We start from the raw sequence: 20,099 nt of genomic DNA, 5'->3' as shown, positions 1-20,099 counted from the left end.
GAAATTTACCATGAATTTACCATGTACCACTTAGTTGAATGCAGCGCTGCACTTAGCCGAATGCTGCACGTAGCTCAATGCAGCGCTGCACTTAGACAAAAGCTGCAAATAGAAGGCCGCTCAGAATAATTCGCATAATCATAACTCATCCACAATAAATAATAACGATACGTTGAAATATTCGTCAGGGCTATAAAAAGCTTTTGCTTAATAAATAAGTTGGTGGAAGCAATTGTTAGGGCCATCACATAACTCCGTTAGTAAATGGCGTTAATCGTTTTACTATGTTTATAATTTAAGTTTTGGTAAAGATAAGTTAATTATGCTCTTAGCCGAATGCTGCACTTAGCCGAATGCTGCACATAGTTGAAAGCAGCGTTGCACTTAGCTGAATGCAGCGCGGCACCTATCGACAGCGCCGACCTAATAAACGCATGCACTATATTTGTTGCAGGATATAACGAAGAGATATTAAACAACCAATACCGAAATTTACCATGAATTTACCATGCTGCACATAGACGAATGCAGCGCTGCACTAAGGTGGATGCAGCGCTGCACTAAGGTGGATGCAGCGCTGCACTTAGGTGAATGCAGCGCTGCACTTAGGGGGATGCAGCGCTGCACATAGACGACCTAATAAACTCTTGCACTCTACTTGTTGCAGAATATAACGAAGAGATATTAAACAACCAATACCGAAATTTACCATGAATTTACCATGCTGCACATAGACGAATGCAGCGCTGCACTTAGGGGAAAGCAGCGCTGCACTTAGGGGAATGCAGCGCTGCACTTAGGGGAATGCAGCGCTGCACCTAGCCGACCTAATAAACTCTTGCACTATATTTGTTGCAGGATATAACGAAGAGATATTAAACAACCAATACCGAAATTTACCATGAATTTACCATGCTGCACATAGACGAATGCAGCGCTGCACTTAGGGGAATGCAGCGCTTCACTTAGGGGAATGCAGCGCTGCACTTGGCCGAATGCTGCACTTAGTTGAAAGCAGCGCTGCACTTAGCCGAACGCTGCACTTAGTTGAAAGCAGCGCTGCACTTAGCTGAATGCACTTAGACAAAAGCTGCAAATAGAAGGCCGCTCAGAATAAGTCGCATAATTGCAAAACGAAATTAAAAAATATATTATATATATAAAATAGTTTTCAATTTAGTGTTATTCAGATATTCAGTGTTTATAGACACTAATCATGGAGCGCTCAAAATCGCGTTCTCAACATTCATTACTTTTGTTGTTTGATTTGCAGCACTGCGCTTATTGAAAGACGATGTTACCCCTGTTCACTTAAATGCAGCGCTGCACTTATCGGCTGCGTTGAACCTGGCGACTGCTCCACCCAAATCCAGCGCTGCACCTGGCTACTGCGTTTCATCTATCAACTTCTTCTTATTTTTCTACTTCTACTCCTGTTTTTGCACCTACTCCTATATACACTTTACCTATATTTCTTCGTTGATTTCTATTTCTACGCCTACTGTGACTAAGACGTCGACTGCCACTGCGTCTGTTGTAGCGATGAAAAAAAAACGTAGTCTTCTTATTTTTTGATCACAGCATATGCCGCGCTGAAAAATTGTTGCATATTAAGTGAAACCGTAGATCGGTTTAAAATAATTAAAGGAGTTTCTTGGCTGTAATTAAAAAATCTCATGCTGATTTAGTTGACGGAATGCATTCCAATAAAAGATGTTAGTGAACTCGTCACCGCAAATGTTCTCTCCGCTACAGCTTATGAACGAGTATATATCAATGGAAACAGTAAAGAGCACATATGCATGTTTAAGTCAGTAGCTTTACTTTTCTTTAATTTTTTTCTTCTTGTTTTTGTGATTGCAGTAAAGAAAAATAAAAAGAAAACTCAGTAAAATAATTTAAAGAACAAAATTAAAATAATTTCTAAATGAAAGATCCAGTAGATGATGTCTTTTCAATCTACTTACCTCATTGAATTCCTCCAGAAAAGATATTGCCAAGATCACGGGGCATTAACAGCAAGACGGAGGATTTTAGATTAATATTTTTAAAGTTTTTCAATGTTAGAGTTACTAAGTGCTGCTCACAGGTGTATGTCGTAAGTCGGAATCGGTTTGACATTTTGCACAAAACGCATCTATTTCCTAGATTAAGAAGAGATTCTGGACAAATTAGCGAATAGAGTCCTCTGGTTTTTAAGTCAAGTTCCTGGCTTGTTCAGCTTTAATGTGACCTATATGATCTATATTAATCTTTGAGCAAATGTAAACCAAGATATTTTACAGAATTGTGGACAAGAATCCTTATGACTAAATGAATACTTCGAAATTTATCTATTAATCCCGACTTACGCGATTTGAATTACTTCTTATTTTTCCAATTAGTATATTTTACGTCGACATTTCGGAATTTTCAAGCCTTAAAACCCTGTAGTCATCCTTCATCCTTTTATTATGAATTAGTTCTGTGACTCCTACTTTATATCCATTCCTTATAATATACCACTATGTACATTTTATAATAATGCCGTTATATACGGAAAACATCGTTCTTGAGATTTCTTAAATATGACATTTCTGTCCTATGCTTTTTATGTTGTTTGAAAGTTTCGAACAGACTGCCAAGTAAAGTAAAGTCTAATGGTCATTGGTCATCGAAGTCAAACATTTTTTACATTTCATACAGGGTATCTTATGAAAAATACCTCTGTTTCTGTCCTTCTGTTCGCTCGTTTCCTTTCATCGCCGTCTTGTTCTTTTCTTCGTCTTGCCGATTTCCTGATCATTTAATTGCGAATTTGCTACCAACTGGCATACGTTCACAAGTCCTTCATTTTAATTGGAACACGTAGCAGGGAAATGTAGACCAAATATTCGTAAAAGTTACTGACTATATACTAAACTAGGCCACTGCTTGCCGAAACTAATCCAGGGAATCGGAGTAAACATAAGAAGCAATTTCTTACATTGTGAACAAGACAAGCGATGAAAAGAAAGTCATCCTACACCTATTTGGTGGATCAATTTGCATAAGTATTAGTAATTGCTCAATGTAATCTTTGTTTTCAGAACAAGGTTGGCATTATCGTATAATTTGTGTTCTAGAGCTCGCTTTTAATTTTTTTAAAAACTTAACAACACTTCAGTTGACTGACAGCCACATGTGTTGTCATTTATAAACATTTCTTTTTTTAATATATCTGCTATTTGATAACTATTTCCATACAAATGAACTAAGAAAAATTTTTAATAAATAATTTCCTAGAAAAGTTAACATTAATTTAAACGAAATAAGAAGGCCTAAGAGTTTTCTTTTCAAACATCATCGAAAGATGGAGTTTGTACATGAAGGTTTGGCTTTGAGTGTTGATTTACTGATATTGGGTTTGTGCGTTCGAGAATATGTTAGTTGTAAAAAACATGTTAATCTGCTCAGAGTGAGTTGAAAACGAAATCAAAATTCAATACAAAAAGCTTATATTATAGAATTTAATTTGCAGAAAGCACCTCAATTGCCTTTGGACAGCGATCTTAAACGATATGTAGGTAAACAAAAAGATCAGAAAGTACCATATGCGGTAATCAGAGGTACGGTGACGCCAATAGGAATTCCAATGCGTAGCGTTATGTCACCATCGGTAACTGGTGTCCTGCAAGTTATTAAATTAAGGTTGGCTGGAAATGCGTAGAACTTACAAAGTATTTTCTGCATATTTTGTTTGCAGTGAACATCGCGTTGCACGTGGTTTCGGTGGCTTCTGGACTGAGCAACGTAAAGTTATTCATGCTTCTTCCAATGAGATGCCTTTTGAGTTACGTAGTAATGAAGCCGGTGTCGAAATAATCGATGCTTTATCTGCTGCTGTTCTCGATCTGGATGTTGTTTATGATAATTATGAGCCCTCTTCACTATCTTTCTTCGACCACGTATTCGGTTTTTTCTCCGGAGTACGACAAAAAGGTCTACAAACTACTGAAGAAGTATTAAGAGATGGTAGCTTTATAACAGCAGTTGGTGAATTGGAGTTGGACGGCAAAGTTTTACGTTTGCAACCTTCACCATTGGGTCCCCTATTTTTAACAACCGCCACAAAATCTACATTAATAAAGAAATTCGAAGAAGCCAAATCTTCAATGCTCTTCAAAATATTTGTCTGTGGCGCGATATCAGCCGTTTTAATATCGGTAATAGGTCGTAAATTATATGTGAAAAAAAAACAAGAGCGCGATGATCGTCGCATACGAGAAGCTCTAGAAAAAGAGCGAAAGAAGCGACGAGCTCGCTCGAGGCCACAGAATTTAACCCACGATCAATTATGCGTTGTCTGTACAACCAATCCAAAGGAAGTAAGTGTTTTCCAAATGTTTAAAAGAATTCCCACACTCGTTATCCTTATTCCAATTATAAAAACGAAACCCCTTTCACGTTTCTACAAAGAACGTATTTGGTTCGCAACTCACGCTTTCCTTTTATTTAAAACAAAAAAAAAAAAATAAAAATAATAATAAGGAAAATATTTCTGAACAAGATCGTAGAGGACTTAGCAATTATTTTTCAGGAAGCTTTAAATTACCTTGATAAGTACTTTCTAGAGCTTTTCGGATTTAAAATTATATTCACATTTTTATCTAATATAGGTGCGATTATGGTCAGATTTGTGAATCTGATCCACTATATATACTGTATATATTATATACTGTATATATTAAGTTTACGTTTTGTACCCCAATTATGCAACCATAACTATCCCAACTTACGATAGACAGACATATAGGGCTGAACTAAGATTCTTTATGACTGAACGCTGCGCGTTTTGGCAAATCGGCGCAAACCCATTCTTCAGTATAGTACACTAAAATGTACATGTGTCCAAACAAAACTCTGTGTGTGTGTCGTTAATATGCAATTTTTAAGATCATATGCCTGTCGTAGAAAGAGATAGAGGTGTCCTTTGTCAAAACACGAAAGCGGAAGATTGTGCGGATTGTGCTCATTGTTGTGCTTATTCGGGATAGTCTTACAAAGAACAGACATTTTTTTCTTTTCGATTATTTAAGTAACACTCTCTTCACTTTTCAGGTTATCATTCTGCCGTGCGGTCACGTTTGCATGTGTGAAGATTGTTCCGAAAAAATCAAAGAAACCTGTCCCGTATGCCGCGGCCCAATCAATACACGATCAGCAGCATTCATATCGTAATCAATGGGAGGGCCTTATAATAGTTTTGTGTGTAATATTCTAGTCTTTCGCACAATCCCAACAAATTAACAAATTATATAGACGTGATTATTTCTTTTTTTTATATACATATTTATTTATGTAGTCGGAGAAATCAATAATTAAAACTATGACATAATGCGTTTGTATTTAGTTTGGTCATTTAACATTTCCAGGAATACCTGATATTTACGATTATGATAATCTTTTGTATTTGCTTGAGATTCTAACAATGTACCGCGTCCACCCATATTTGCTGCAGCGATTTTAAGGTCATCGTATACTTTAGCAGCGCATGCACCTAACATTGCAGCACCTACCAACACCATTTCCTGTTCGTCCGGTATCAAGCATGGCAATTGGCAAATATCTGCATGACATTGGATGTATAATAAATTTTTCGCCAAACCCCCACAAAACAGAAGCAGGTGGAATGGTGAACGTTGGTTATCCAACAAATTGGCAATTAAATGTCGCGTACCATACTAAAAATACGAGCAACTTCAGGAGCATTGTTTTACATGCTATTATTATTTTATTTACCGCTAAGGCTTGTACAAAAGCCAAATATAGCACAGCCAACGATTCTTCATCCATATTCATATTTAAACCTGAAATCTGTAGACTGCTTAAAAATATAGATTTCTTTTTTCTTTTTTTTTTTTTTTGTTTTCTCATTTATTGGTACCACCTACCATTCCTTTTAAGTTGGGATCCGCAATAGGAGAGCGATTGCCATGAAAATCAGGCCACACATGTAAATCTTTTGTCAGATAGCAAGGATCGTCTAAGTTGCGTTCCTTAGCCATTTTTTTTAACAATTCATTTAAGTACGAAAAAATGTTCCTACAAAAGAGCAGAAGGGAAAACAAAGTGTCGGAATTCGTTATTTTAGCAAAGCTGAATGGCGCCTACTCATCCTTTAACTTCAGCTGAATATGCATATACTGGGGATGAGTTTTTATAATATGATCCAATAATAAGCCTGAAGCGCTTTGTCCGCCTTCATTCAAATAATAATTTGGTATAATAGCGCCACGATATGGACCCCATATACCATTGGCTGAACAAGGTTCCCGGTTTAAGCTCATGTGACAAGTAGAAGTGCCACAAATCAAAGCCAACTTTCCTTCTAAATTATCTACGCAACTGGCATGTCCGGCATTACATCCAAACATGCCTAAAGCTCCGGCATGAGCATCAATTAAAGCAGTGCCAACTACAATACCAGGTAATAAATTCATTTCTTTAGCAGCGCGTTCGCTGAGCCCTTTGCCTACCGGAGTGCCCGGCTCTTGTATAATTCGACCTATTATCTGAGCATTGTTGTTAAGCAATTCATCCAAACCGATTTCTTGGAAAAACTTTTTATTCCATTGCATTGCCATGCCATCGTAATTCCATTTACATATCACTGTACATAATGACCTCGAATCACAGTCAGTACTACGCCATGTTAAAAAATCAGGTAAATCAAAAGCTCTCCATATTTTCGTCCAAGTGGAAAGATATAAATTCGTTTTAAGCCACAGTAATTTCGGCAATTCCATTTCGACTGAGACTTGGCCACCCACGTACCGAAGGAGATCATGTTTTGTGGCATTAATTTTTTCAGCTTCTTTATGCGCGCGATGATCCATCCAGACAATCACATTCTGTTGAGGATTTTGTGTGTTACTAACGCTCAAAGGCTCACCGTTATCCCCTAGAATCACAAGCGAACACGTGGCATCAAATGAAATAGCCACAATCTCGTCCTTCGGTGTATCGCGGGTAACAAACTAAAATAATTGCATAAATGATAGGAAAATTTGGTTTATTCCCTACTAACACTGACTCACTTGTAATTAAAATATTATATGTATTTTGAAAGGACGCTTTGACACTGAATGTCTTAGATGTACTCAAACATGAACATAGCATCTAGGTGGTGCAGTAGTAATTCCCAAAGGCTTGAACATTTATAACAACCGAAACTATATCCCCCAAGGCTGAAATATCGACACACACACATAAACAACGAATGTCTACCATCATAAATAATTTGAAGGTCATAGAAGCTATCTGAATTGAATTCCTTAAGTTGCCGCTGGTACCCATTAATAAATGCCACCTAAGGTGGTAAAAATAAAATATTTTACTTACTAAGTCATATATGCGAGCAAACCAAACTTAGTAGCAATAGAAATGACCAACTTTCAAAGATATATGGTAGAAGAAAACACTACCATATACACACTAAGCACACTCTCATGCCGCGCATTAAGAAATCTACTATTCCTAACCTCGTTTGATCAAAAAATGTATGTATCCAAATAACGTCAGAAAACCAAACATTTACACGAATTCTCATTAGCCGTACTATTGCCATACATTCCAATGGATTCTTAAGGAATCTACTATTCCAATTCGCAATTGCAGGCAGCAGATTAATTTGCTCGCCGATGCCTGGCTTCATTGTGACGGAAACGTGGATCAACTTTGATCAAAATATGAATACGAGATAAAGGGAATTAGATGGTAAAAGGAGACTCGATAAATGTCAACGAATAATGCGGTTAATCATCGACATTCTCGTGATCGTTGATATCCTTACATCCAATGTTCTTCTTCCTCCTTATCAGGCAAATTTCATTTTCTTATCTACGACGGGCCGTATGTATGTCAAGTAATAATACATTTTTCCCTTATTAAAATCGAGCGTTATTATGCTTTTTTATGAAATTTATGATTAAGAAATGGGAAAAATTTTGTTATTTGATAGAAGGGCTGTTAAGGATAAGCCGAAGATTAATTGAGCAAGAGCGGATTTTGGCTTTTCAATCGGCAACTTGACAATACAATTAACGTTCTTAGATCGTTTAGTAAAGTACTAAAGTAAAATTGGAGTTCTTTATCCAAAAATTAAGTTTTAACCCAACGACGGTGAGAAGGCCACGTTTAAAACGAATCTATCCTTTTAGGCAAAAATTTGAAGTTTTCGTCGTCATTTCAACTAAATTTCACTATTAATACTAAAGATGTATATAAGGCTTAGCAAAAACAATTAAAAAATTTCCGATATAGTTACGTTATCGATGTAACAACATACATACAAATAATATAAGTATATAGAAATAATTTTTGAGACACTTTTAATAGATAGCTTCTCCACATATATAAGAAATAATGAAATTATCTTAAAACGTGCCCAGCGTGAGCTTTAATTCAAATTCTGTATATATGCGATTAAATATGCACACAAATCCAATAAATATAGTAAAAAAAGCAGGCAAATTACGAAATTATTCGAAGAGGCATACTGACCTTGACACACGAACATACTGCATTCCAAATATCTTCCGAGCTCTGTTCAAAATGTTCATGTTCTGTATTCCAGATACGTATAGATTTGGCGATCGTTTGCAAAACTTTGCCATCAGATCTTATCAAAGCTGCACGCGCACTTGAAGTACCCACATCGACGCCAACAAAATAAATTTTTGGCATTTTTCTGAATCGTTTTTTTTTTTTTTTTTAAATTTTTTTTTTTTTAATTAAAAAAAAATGTCGAATTAATTTATTGCTAGCAACCTCTTATCGCCACACAATACAAACGCTCATAATAGTTAATAGTGGAAGTAGTAAAGTACTGGTTTCGCCTTTCAAAATCCGTTAAATGCAGTTAAGCGAATACGAATGAAATAAATAATCATAAATGTCGGATCTTATCAACATTTCTAAAACAATGATATTATACACGATGTTCTTTAATATATATTTGTGTAAATGTTACACGCGATCTCTTCTTTAAATTTGATCGAGTTTCGGTATTTGATTGCAGTTTAATTTAATTCATTAGTGCTCGCGAGCGTTAAATAAAATGTGCAAAAAGCATTCGCATATGATCTCATTTATGTTTACAGACTCTCATATATATACGCATTATATAAACAATTACTTTTCTCTCTCGCACTACTCTAAGAGATAAGAAAGCAACTTTTTTCTTCTCTCACTATATCGATTTTCGATCATGTATTAATGTGCAGTTTAGAATGTACTTCGCGCTCCTATAGTATGTCACTTCATATAACACCGACCCCTCGGTCCTTCTTCTTGCATTGTATGTTATTCTTGACTAACTTGCTTTTTGAAGATTTGGAGGAACTGGTTAAAACAAATATTTATAACCAGATATATATGTATTTAAACAAAAGTTTTATTAGTCTCTTACTTATGCAAATCTTACTTTTTACAAACTAGTAGTGGGTGTGGTAAAAAATCTTTTGCATTAAGTTTTAAAACGTGTAAATTAAAGCGGACGGATCATGGCCACATTATCATGCTGTCAATTATATCAATATATTGAGATGAAAAGTTTCATCTTTCTGACCTAACTTTAGCGATAAACGAGAAACGGTGAAAATTGCCCAATTAACTTAGAACCCTACTGAAGAAGAGTACAATCTCCTTTACGTATATGTTATAAAGCGAAAGGCAAGTATAGCATCCTCCAAGGATGGAAATAAAGACATCAATTTGAGAAATCGTCATTCAAGTAATAAGTCTCTTTACATATAAAGCCAATGATCAAATCTGTACCTTTTGAGTAAGGATTCGCAAAATGTCCCATGGCCGATTAAATTGTCACATTATGGCAAATGAAGGCAGATAAGAGACGTTCTGGACAATATGTCAAATGTAAAAATTAATCTTGATTGATTTTCTGAAAGGATGGTATGTAGTGCATGAAGATCGTCACTGCGAAACGCTATCAAAGACTTCGCCATAATAACTTTTGGCCCTGCATGCCTCAACAGCGTCGAAATGTTACACTCCTCGGGCTGTATTCACTACATAATACTTCTTCTAATTAAGTTTAGTTATCTCTTACCTAGGAAGGCATGGACTCTTAGTAGAATAACCTTTCACAGCCGATCAAGATTAATTTCTACTGTTCCGATAATTATGATGTGACTTTCTTTCCACGAATTATATAAGCAATTTATCTACATTCTAGGCGTCTCATGATGATTTCATTTTCAGATATAAAAATTTAATTAAAAAAAATTGTTTTCAATTTGTAATACACTTCGAGATGCGAGTACTTGGTAGCAATGCTTTATTAAAACATTGCAATCGTAAAATTATCCTTTCCTTTTAGTTAACAATTATTATTATTATTCTTATTGTAATTTATTTATCTCAAAGAAAACAAATTTTTCAATTGAAGTAAGGAGCGCACTTGCAACTAAACTAATAGCCATAGGATTAGTGGTATTATATACGCGAATCATTTGTGAAATTTCGTTGCCAAATGAAGTCCAGTTAGTTAGAGTTTGCAATAGACTAGCGCTTGGGATTTTCTTTCATTTAAGTTGACTCTATTTCGCAGTCAGATAGTTATAGTTATTACACTTTATAAAGAAAGTAGGAAGGAGCCTTCATTGTCAGTTGACCAAGATCAATGCGAATAGTTGTGCTCTATATCTCTCTCTCTCTCTCTCTCTTTATCTTTCTCTGTCTCTCTTTTTTCAAAGTTATTAACTTTAACGGTTGTGTTTATTTAGCCTATGTGGTAGATGATACATTATCATTTCATCGTTAATTGGTTTATTTGTGCAAATGGGAATAAAAATTATTTGCAATTGATAAATTTCTCTTCTTCTCTTTTATAAAGTTTTTATCAGTACCATTAGTTCTATGGTTTAAATGCACCCAATAAAAAAGTTTCGCAAAAGTACATGCAAAAACCCAACAGAAATGTGCACATCTTCAATGCTTGACTGCTAGGATATTAAAGATTGACGTTCCACTTAAACGTGTTCCGACATATTACGATAGCAGTGTAAAAATAAATTTCCTTTTTCTAGACAGTATTGAATAGAAATCATGCAAAATATTAGATGTATTAATAAATTCTTTCCGTTTTTTTTTTTTTTCTTTTCTTTAAATAATATTCAACATCATATGTGTAATGCCTATAGACCACGGTACACAAGTTGCAATTATAGTAACACCGTTTTGAAATAACGCGATTTTAAAGAACCGAATATTTATAGTCTGCTGGATTCTTTATGAATTGCTTTTGCACTATTTTTCTTTTCTAGTTAATAAAAGCAGTCTCAACCAATTTTAAGCAGAAAGACGGAGTAGTTGTAATTTTTGATGAAAATTCACTTTATGACCATCAGTATTAGTTTTTGAATATATTCTTGGTTTTTTTGGATTTTACATTTATTTTTTTTTTTTTAGAAAAGCAGGTAACTCAACGACTTGACTTCAATATAATACCGTACGTATTGCCTCGATTTAAATTATTTCTAAAGTTTCCCAAAAAACACGACTTCGATACAACACAAAACGGGTTTCGATAGAACGGGGTATACATTGCTACATATCTATTGAGTTTAAATTGTATATTATTATGTATTGTACCTTTGTTTAAATAAATAATTTAAGAAAATTTCGTAGGTTAGGATTTCGGCGGGCGATGCCGGGCCATGCATTTACTTATTACAAAGCTTAATAATCGAAATATTCAGAGAATACACCGCATGCGTGAAAAGTTCCTAGGTCACGTTGAAGATCAATTCATGGATTACTTTCGCTGAAAGTGGAAAGACGTATGCGAGTTTCACCGTTCTCAAGACGACAATATTTTGCATGAAATCTCACGAATCGATCTTTAGCTGTTTCATAGCTTACTTCATTTTCACTACAAGCGACCTGACATGCACGATAGCATACAGCGCCTTACAGCATATCGACGGCTTGTGATAAACTGAAACTAATTCGAAGTCATATATATCAGAAATTTCGCAGTAATCAATTTCAGGGGAAAGAATTTATTAACTAATCGAAAAGAGTTTTATATACAATATTGTAAAAATATAGTAAACCGACATGTTATGACGTTTTGTAGACATTTTGCTATATATATATATATTTTTTTTTTTTTAAAAAGCAGATGATATTAAATCACTTCCGGCCAATATGCGGTCTGAAGCTACTACAATCTGAGATTCAGTTAGTTTTGCCACCATATTGCAAGCAGATATTTCAGCATATGTAACGCCGCCCACAACGTAAACTAATATCGGTAATTTGTTTAAAGGAAATAATTCTTTTACTTCTCCTTGCTTCACCGATTGATTATACAATTTAATAGCGCAACCATTCATTTTAATATGTTCAATTGTAGCCACCTTTGATGCGAAATCCTCGGTATTGTTAGCTTTCAGAAGGTACGTACATAATTGAGCTATTAGCGGTATATAAATGCGATTAAAAACATAACTAGGAGAAGCTGACGAAGTTGATGGCGTCGCTGAAACGGTTTCGTTACCATTGTCTCCATCGTTATCAGTTGAAGAAGTCATAAGTTTTAACCGATAAGCATTAGCTTGAAATGCAGTTTGTTGAAATTTCGGTATATTTAACGATATGTTGGATAATAATTTCGAAGCGGTTCTATTTAACGCACTGGCATCTTCAACTAGTTGCGGTAGCAAGCCCGCTTGAGCTAAGTGATCAAATATGCCCGCATATTTATGGCCAAAATAATTACAATAATTCCTTATGAATCGTATCAATTCGTCCGTGGTTACTCCCGACCATATATGCAACAAACATAAAAGTCTTAAACTATTATAACGCTGAGGATCAGTGGTTAGCAATTCGTCAATATCATTGAATACACGCTTGCGTGAACCGTTATTTAGAATGTCCTCTTCGAGCGCCTGAGTACGACGATAATTTGTACCCAACATTTCAATCAACTTTTCGCTGGCATTTAAATGACACAGCAACTTATTCTTAAGTTCTGTTATTTTAGGTAATTTTCTGTTCACGTAGTCTTGCATTTCATCCAGTTTCATATTACCTAACTTTTGCAATTCCAGGCTAATCAATTTTGCTTGTGAACGTATTTGACTACTCGCATCAATAAAATGTTTATAACGATTCTCAGCATAAATTTCATCTTGTTGACTATTTAATCGTATTATAGAAGGTTTGTGTGATGCAGAACTATTGGCCTTTGGTTTTTTTTGATTTTCTGTTGGAATTGCAAATATCGGTAATTTCTGTTCAACAATTTTATTGGTATTGATTTCAAATTCTAGCACACCAGCATTGTAAGTAAACACTTCCATAAGTAGACCTGCATAAATAGACGGTGTTAGCAACGGAGCAGCATAATCTTTATCACGGTCTATCATTAATATCGCGGTGAAACGTTCGTCACTATCTTCTGATTTTCTAGGCAGCGGACCCAATATCTGTAACATTTTTAGTATGTTGTCGGATCGTTCCCCATAAGTTAACACAAAATCTGGCTTGCCACAAACCGCTTGTAATATTCTCAAAGATTGGGAAACGGCAGTCAATAATGAATTATCCAAATTTACGTAGGTCGTAGCGAATACCTATAAAAGAAATTTAATACTAAAATCATACTGAATAACAAGTGACGGTCAGTTTTCGCTAACATTTGGAATTTCCAGGCTTAATACACCTTTATCTAAATAAATAAAATCCCAACTAAAGCGATGAAGACCAACAATCCCATAAAGACCTTCCTGCTCTAGCATGTAGTGAAAGTAGGCAAAGCATGCTGGCACGCAAATCATGTGAAAGTATTTAAATGTTGAGTCCTCCGGCCACGTAGGTAATTGAGCTTCATAAGCTACCTTAATTTGAGCCATTACACGTTGAAATGTGCTTGCATCACTCCGCAACATATATAATTGGACCTGATCAGGTGCTGAACGGGAAATGGCATGTGTGGCATCCAATTTGAAAATGCGCTGTATACCTTTGAGCCTGTGAAAATAATTTTTTTTTTCGATTTTATTAGTTTTCTTTTTCCGTTAATTCCTTTAAGGGCTTACTTTAGCCATGAAGCCGCACATATGTGTTCCAAGGGCTTGATTAAAGAAGGTTCTAATATTAAATCCTTCCTCCCAGGTATGGAACAGATAATAGTTTGTAATTTCTCTTGAGCTATTAGCTGAAGCCCCTGTAACTTTTTGTCTATCGTCAAAACTTCCATTTATAAAAAAAAACAGGAAAATGATGTTTTAACAAGAACAGCTGTTTTTATATTTACTATCGAAGGATAGGAGTAAATTTTTTTCAAAACGTTTGCAACACCCCATAGAGGCCTTAAATTATATATATTCTTCATCAACATCAAATTTTAAGTGGATTATTATTATCCGTATACATTTTGCCAGAGAATAAATTCTAAAACTGAAATCTTAAAGCACTAGCATCTAAGGCTTTTAGCTTTTTTTTTTTTTTTTTTATTAAAAGCACTACCGCACTTGAGATTTGAACCCACGACCATTGAGTTGATAGTCGAGACGCTTGAATACTTGGCCACTCAGGCGAATTTGAGTGAATTAAAGCATGTCCTTGCGTCCGTTTGATAACACTTCTGTTTCAAAAGGAAGAAATTAATTTATACCTTTTACTTAAGTTACTTAAGAACTACATTAAGTTAAACCGTAACAGTTCTATAATATTTGCACAAAAATGGAAAAAATCGGGTACACTTCCTGCATATTATAGAATATTGAAATTTCTTTTGTTAAAACTGTGCCTGTCAGTAATATGCACGAAAAAGCTTGATAGACATCTAATATATATATATATTTTTGATCATTGTCAAATATTGAGTCTTTTTGTATTTACACGGTAGGCATTCTTCTGTCTGCAAAAATTAATATATCGATTTCAAATTTAGCAAGAACATTGAAAGTTCTTCAACGTAGATTGGTATTGAAAATTCGGTGAAATCCCCCAAAAGAACACGCCCATAGTACCTTATAATTATTCATATCTTACACAATTTCGACGTTTTGCTATGTTATTGGGTATCGGGATGAAGCTTTTTTGGTTGGTTTCAGGCTTTTCTTGTTAGGATAAAGGCGGTGGGAGCATAAAAGATACGGTCACATCCAATCTTACTTGCTCGTTATTGTTAGTGAGCGACACAATGATATACCTATTTTATGGTCACGACTTCATCTTTACTGGCTTTTTACAACACTTTATGGGAATTGACAAATCATCTGGACTCGCATGCATACATACAAATAAAATAAACGGGAAATAGCATAAGAAGAAATGATGATCGTTTCTATTAAATTTTAAATTTGTTTACCTAATTTATGTTTATTATTTTTATCTATGCTCAACCGACAATGCAAAATCGGCATCAGTATCATGTATTTCAAAAAGTGGTCTCATCCAGTGCCCGCTCATTGTTTAAATTTTTACCTAATCAATTTTTTTTATTATTTATTAACAGATAAGCTTGTTTATCTTCCTTACTGTTATTTTTCACAAATTTTTTGTTTATGTTTAGGTTGATTTCTTTATTTTTGATTCTAAATTAATATACTGCCCATTTGGGAGCTTTTAATCCGAAAACAAAAACGACACCTCATTGCGTAAGCCCCTTTAAATATTTGTAATAAAGCGAATAATAATAGAGAAATCACTCGTTACGTCCACTCGTTAAGGAAAAAATGATTAAACAGACAGTTAAATACTTTTGGCCAGCATGCCGAGTATTTTTATATAGTGCAAATGCACTCACGAATTTTCGTCTATTTAAAACGGATACTCTCGCGCACAAATGTTCAGTGAATGTTCTCATTTCAGGTCTTTACTCTCTGTCCCTGTCTCTATCTTACGGTCTTTAATATCGTTTGTTTATATCGGATGACTTGGACTAGTACGCGCCAATGTTGCTAGGGAAATGTTCCATCTTAAGTGTATAATGTTTATGCCTATTTTTATTTATACTCCTTGAGCATAAAAATTATATGAACAAGTTCTCATTTTCTCTAATCTTCTGATGCATATTTTTTATGGAAAAACAAAATTATATTTAAATTAAAACAAGTCTGCCGCTACGCTTTTGCTTACCCTTTTTACGTCTCTATAACTAGAGAAGGGCTGGACTATTCAAATCGATTAATGTCATTTGCGTACTTTTTCTTTCTCCCTACGATAGAAGCACTTGACTAATTCTTAACTCTATATATTCGAAGCAAATTTCACTAATAATAAGTATTAACAACACGGAATGACAAAATTATTTCGACCATTCAGTATTAAATAATTTATTAAAGAAGTCAATTTATATTTTAACATAAGTCGTAATAAAACAGTACTTAAAATTTATGGACTTAATTGATTTGGCAAGTTAGCCAGTCAAATTTCCTGAACTAAAAATGGTGATTGAAACACCGGCTTAGCTAAAGGAATGGAAAATATTATAAAACGTGAGCCGATAGCCTGTGTTGCTAGTGCTCAATGTCTTTTTTTTTAGTCTAAGAATTCAATTCATTAGTCTAAAATTAAAATAATAATAATAATAATTACAAAACGTATAATGGACGTTGAACTTGGTTAAAACCTATGTGTTACGGTCAAACAATTTTTTTAATATATACCTTTTCTTATTACTATGCTGCAATATACCATTTCCATCAAATTAAATTTCCAATAGAAACTTACGACTGGACGACTTGGCTTGAAACCCCATTGTAAACAAACAATGCTGGATTCTTTGTGGTATATAATCAAGCGTAAGTTTGTATTTTTTGCTAAAAACATTTAAATAAATTCCAGAAACGACTAAAAGACCAGACCATACATATCTGAAAAAAACCATTAATCAAAGATTGTCGAGAAACTTTCATGGGGATTATAAGTAAACTTACTGAATTGTAAAAGGTTTACTAAAGAATAAAAACGATATGGCTATTGTGACCGCTTTTCTTGCAGTCGTTACAGTGGCAGCTATAGGTGCACCAGTACTTCTTACTAATGCTAAAACAAAATGTATGCCAAGGTAACCGGACAAACTGAACAGGAACCCATAACCAAAACATTCACGAGGATGCTAAAAATGCATTTAAGTTAAAACAATGTGTATTAAGTTAATATATATATGTTTTTAAAAAATACCTGTAGGGAGAAAGCCAAACCATTAAAAAAATTATTCGTTATTAACAGAACCGCCAATAAATAAATAAAACCCAAGCCATAAGAATAAAAGACGATTTCATGGCTTGGTGCACGATAATCACGCATAGCTTTCTCCTGTACGTTGCCAATTACTGCATCGCAAAGCAATGCTAGCGTTATCATGACCACCCCTATTATATCGAAATTTGGTGATATCTGAGAGTTGGCCAAAGTGAACCAGGCTAACCCGATGCACATTGTTATAGCGGATAGAAAATCCAAAGTTCTATATCGTTTTCCTTGTATCAAAATACTGCCTACCATCACAGGTATTAGCTTGCACGATTTAAAAATAATTTGAGTGGGAAAATTTAAGTATCCTAAGCTTGAATTAGAAAAGCCCATTGTGCCCAATGTTAAAGCGGCTAATATCACATAAGTTCGTAATGGTATATTACGTTTCAAAGTAGTCACGCCACTCCGCTGCGCATCGAAAACGCGTTCCAGTAAACCGAAACAGATGTAGTAACCGAACTGGATTAAAGTCAAAAACCAACCAATTGATTTAAAACCTTCCCTTGTGAAAATTAACTCTAGCAAATAACCATACATAAGGTACAATATAAACACTCCTGCACAACTCAAAAGGAATTTTGTAGTCTTGTTGTAATATGTTAAATCAAAACATAAGATGCGTAGTTCTTGTGTTTCCGCCTCTTGACTCCGTAATAGTTTTCGTGGTTGTGCACCGCCTCCATTGCTCCCGATAATGTTTGTATAACGATTGCTATCATCAATTATAGTTATACTACTTGTCGTCATTATTGCCAGCAAGTATTTTCGGTTACAATTGGTTAATAAATAGCTATCCTAATTCCTCATTTTGTGCAATTAAACTGACAGTTTCATTCTTCTTCTTCTTCTGCGAGTCAGTATATCAACAACAGATGATTTACAAAGTCGAGTAAAGGAGGTTCAATGCGAACACGGAGTTCTGTATTTAAACTTTAATAAAGTCAACGATTAGCTTGATTGTATAGCTATGAGCCGTTCATTTGGAAAGTGACACAAGTCATTTTCAACCTAATGATAATATTAATTAAAATTTAACGGTATCTCTTCACTTAAAAAAAATTTGCAATCAGTATGTTGAGATCTATTGAGATTTTGTTCGAGAGAAGTTTTGATAAATAATGGTGTTACAAACATGTTTATTTTGAAAGATACATTGCAAAAATGCGATTGTTTAAAATTAAAGATTAAAACATGTGAATATGAGTATGAAAATAGGGAATTAATTACATTTGTGGCCTGCAGGAATGGCTACGAAATGTTTAGAAGAAGATCAGAAAGAGGTAACCAAAAATCATTGACATTACATAACTTGGAAGAAAAGGATTTTATTTCAACACAATCCTTTGAAAAATCTCTTTCAAGAAGAACAATAACTAAGGTTCTAAGGCTTTGATTGTCACAGTTGTTGTCACTTTGTGACTTATTTCGTATAAAAATAAAAACAATTTTGCGCTAAAACAGAGCTGTTAGTTTATGGAAATTGTGGAAGCGGTAAAAAAAAAAAAATAAGCGGGTTTGCAATAACAAAACCTTTTTCTTAGTGTTTTCCATTTTCAAAATTGAAACATTCAAGGTAAATTTCTTAATTATTTTACAATTTTACAATAACAATTGATTTATTATTTTTTTGTATGTGTAGATCATAAAGGAGCTACCAAATCCAGGAGCAATTAAATTATTATTTAGCGTTCGTTGAAAAATACCCAGAAATATAAATAAATAAAATAAGTCGACAAACCAAGAGCAAATGAAAAATTTAAGGGGGGTACTAGCTAAAAAGCTAAATGGTATGAGTGGACCTACTAGAAGGGCATAGAAATGGAATGAAATAAGCCCAGTTACGTATTTATATAAAATATCGCTCATTTTATTTTCAGTCGTTTAATCATTGGGCCAATCAACTGGATCGTAGGGCTCGCAAGAAAAAAGCAGCGTTGCCCCATTGTCATTGGTTTTTTGGGTTACAATTGCAAGGTGAGCGCAGTCAATTGCTATGATTGTGTCCTTTATACCAAATTTTTGGAAAAATATATTAATGTACATAGGAATATAAATAAAAACATACTTTTTATCCAAAAACGAGGCTCTGTCTTTTTTAATCCGCATTCCTCATCAGTCTGTGCAAAGCGAATCTCACCAGATTTTACACGTACATTTAATCAACAAATTTACATATAGGTCTCGAAATTATTGACTGGTTCAGTGAAATTAAGTAATTGTTTGTCATAACTGCCGATAGGATCTATGAATCAAAAATAATAGCACTGAAAGAAACTGTAGTCAAAGTAATATTTAAAATGGAATTTTTTAAAAAACGGTACGCTTTTGCGCTTTTTTGTTGTCTGAATTACTGTTTACAGGAACATATGTTTGGTGATTTCTGTGCGCTCATATTAAGGGGGTGAAATCAATATGTAATATATGGAATTTGATTTTTCAGTGTGCGCAGTGTATGTATACGTATACGATTTTGGTTGCAAGCCGAGCACGACGTAAGTAGATGTGGATTAATTCAGCAGATATGGAACGAAGGGAATGTTTCAAATGTAACGATGTTACTGGATGTGAGAGTGGAATAGATTATGATATCTCCTAAAAAACAATGTGTCAACCCATTTCAGAAAAGACAGAGAACATTTTTTAAGTTTTCGTTGCTATTATCCAGTATTTTTCAGATTTTCTCGAGTAATATCTACATCTTAAAGCGCCTTGAAATCGCCTAAATTAAGCTTTTACGTATAGAAAACACGAGAAGTTGTGCCAATCTCAATTGGCATCATTGCTCTGTACACATTTTCATTTTACTGAAACTAAATGGATTCGAAACACCAGGCAAAGCA

The 20,099-nt window shown here is 34.4% G+C and overlaps 4 protein-coding genes across 9 annotated transcripts; 1 reads left to right on the top strand and 3 right to left on the bottom strand.

Annotated features, from left to right (window-relative positions):
* The first annotated feature begins 3,163 nt into the window (after positions 1-3,163).
* On the top strand, positions 3,164-12,154 carry LOC119632731 (mitochondrial E3 ubiquitin protein ligase 1). Of its 2 annotated transcripts, none has more exons than XM_038025822.1 (4): positions 3,164-3,436; positions 3,500-3,669; positions 3,725-4,346; positions 11,184-12,154. In XM_038025822.1, the coding sequence occupies exons 1-4, from the start codon at positions 3,332-3,334 to the stop codon at positions 11,208-11,210; spliced, it is 924 nt and encodes a 307-aa protein (XP_037881750.1). In that variant the 5' UTR covers positions 3,164-3,331; the 3' UTR covers positions 11,211-12,154. The 2 variants fall into 2 exon arrangements, with proteins under 2 accessions (XP_037881750.1, XP_037881749.1); XM_038025821.1 differs by lacking the exon at positions 11,184-12,154 and adding an exon at positions 5,080-5,356 and having other exon boundaries at positions 3,332-3,436.
* Positions 5,332-8,718, bottom strand: LOC119632729 (FGGY carbohydrate kinase domain-containing protein). The gene is made up of 5 exons (XM_038025818.1): positions 8,524-8,718; positions 6,133-6,998; positions 5,913-6,063; positions 5,761-5,835; positions 5,332-5,702 (listed from the first exon to the last, which is right to left on the bottom strand). The coding sequence occupies exons 1-5, from the start codon at positions 8,704-8,706 to the stop codon at positions 5,346-5,348; spliced, it is 1,632 nt and encodes a 543-aa protein (XP_037881746.1). The 5' UTR covers positions 8,707-8,718; the 3' UTR covers positions 5,332-5,345.
* On the bottom strand, positions 8,737-15,042 carry LOC119632728 (vacuolar protein sorting-associated protein 33B). The gene is made up of 3 exons (XM_038025817.1): positions 14,091-15,042; positions 13,689-14,022; positions 8,737-13,625 (listed from the first exon to the last, which is right to left on the bottom strand). The coding sequence occupies exons 1-3, from the start codon at positions 14,249-14,251 to the stop codon at positions 12,156-12,158; spliced, it is 1,965 nt and encodes a 654-aa protein (XP_037881745.1). The 5' UTR covers positions 14,252-15,042; the 3' UTR covers positions 8,737-12,155.
* LOC119632730 (adenosine 3'-phospho 5'-phosphosulfate transporter 2) lies at positions 13,951-19,368 on the bottom strand. 5 transcript variants are annotated; one of them, XR_005246813.1, is made up of 7 exons: positions 19,325-19,368; positions 17,185-18,178; positions 16,938-17,119; positions 16,668-16,874; positions 15,368-15,483; positions 15,049-15,275; positions 13,951-14,022 (listed from the first exon to the last, which is right to left on the bottom strand). XR_005246813.1 is itself a non-coding variant. In XM_038025820.1 (5 exons), exons 2-4 carry the CDS (start codon positions 18,004-18,006, stop codon positions 16,709-16,711), a joined length of 1,170 nt encoding a protein of 389 aa, XP_037881748.1. In that variant the 5' UTR covers positions 18,007-18,178; positions 19,325-19,368; the 3' UTR covers positions 14,200-14,244; positions 16,668-16,708. The 5 variants fall into 5 exon arrangements, 1 of the variants encoding a protein (XP_037881748.1); XR_005246816.1 differs by lacking the exon at positions 13,951-14,022 and adding an exon at positions 14,160-14,244 and having other exon boundaries at positions 15,209-15,275; XR_005246814.1 differs by lacking the exon at positions 13,951-14,022 and adding an exon at positions 14,167-14,244.
* Positions 19,369-20,099: the final 731 nt, after the last annotated feature.

This window comes from Glossina fuscipes, unplaced genomic scaffold, assembly GCF_014805625.2.
Source record: "Glossina fuscipes isolate IAEA_lab_2018 unplaced genomic scaffold, Yale_Gfus_2 1, whole genome shotgun sequence".
In the NCBI taxonomy this organism is placed as follows: domain Eukaryota; kingdom Metazoa; phylum Arthropoda; class Insecta; order Diptera; family Glossinidae; genus Glossina; species Glossina fuscipes.
The sequence above is the reverse complement of the archived record's forward strand: the minus strand, read 5'-3'. Positions and strand labels throughout refer to the sequence as shown.

Bases quoted from the DNA above. Each gene is read 5' to 3' on its own strand.
- LOC119632729 (XM_038025818.1), bottom strand. From the start codon at position 8,706: ATGCCAAAAATTTATTTTGTTGGCGTCGATGTGGGTACTTCAAGTGCG. The intron at 6,064-6,132 runs GTAGGCGCCATT...GCTCTTTTGTAG, and splicing joins CAGCTGAAGTTAAAGGATGA to GAACATTTTTTCGTACTTAA. The intron at 5,703-5,760 runs GTAAATAAAATA...TCGTATTTTTAG, and splicing joins CTTTTGTACAAGCCTTAGCG to TATGGTACGCGACATTTAAT.
- LOC119632728 (XM_038025817.1), bottom strand. From the start codon at position 14,251: ATGGAAGTTTTGACGATAGACAAAAAGTTACAGGGGCTTCAGCTAATA. The intron at 14,023-14,090 runs GTAAGCCCTTAA...TTATTTTCACAG, and splicing joins TGTGCGGCTTCATGGCTAAA to GCTCAAAGGTATACAGCGCA. The intron at 13,626-13,688 runs GTTAGCGAAAAC...TTTCTTTTATAG, and splicing joins TAAGCCTGGAAATTCCAAAT to GTATTCGCTACGACCTACGT.
- LOC119632731 (XM_038025821.1), top strand. From the start codon at position 3,332: ATGGAGTTTGTACATGAAGGTTTGGCTTTGAGTGTTGATTTACTGATA. The intron at 3,437-3,499 runs GTGAGTTGAAAA...TTTAATTTGCAG, and splicing joins AACATGTTAATCTGCTCAGA to AAAGCACCTCAATTGCCTTT. The intron at 3,670-3,724 runs GTTGGCTGGAAA...TTTTGTTTGCAG, and splicing joins CTGCAAGTTATTAAATTAAG to TGAACATCGCGTTGCACGTG.
- LOC119632730 (XM_038025820.1), bottom strand. From the start codon at position 18,006: ATGACGACAAGTAGTATAACTATAATTGATGATAGCAATCGTTATACA. The intron at 17,120-17,184 runs GTATTTTTTAAA...ATGCATTTTTAG, and splicing joins GTTTGGCTTTCTCCCTACAG to CATCCTCGTGAATGTTTTGG. The intron at 16,875-16,937 runs GTAAGTTTACTT...GGTTTTTTTCAG, and splicing joins AGTAAACCTTTTACAATTCA to ATATGTATGGTCTGGTCTTT.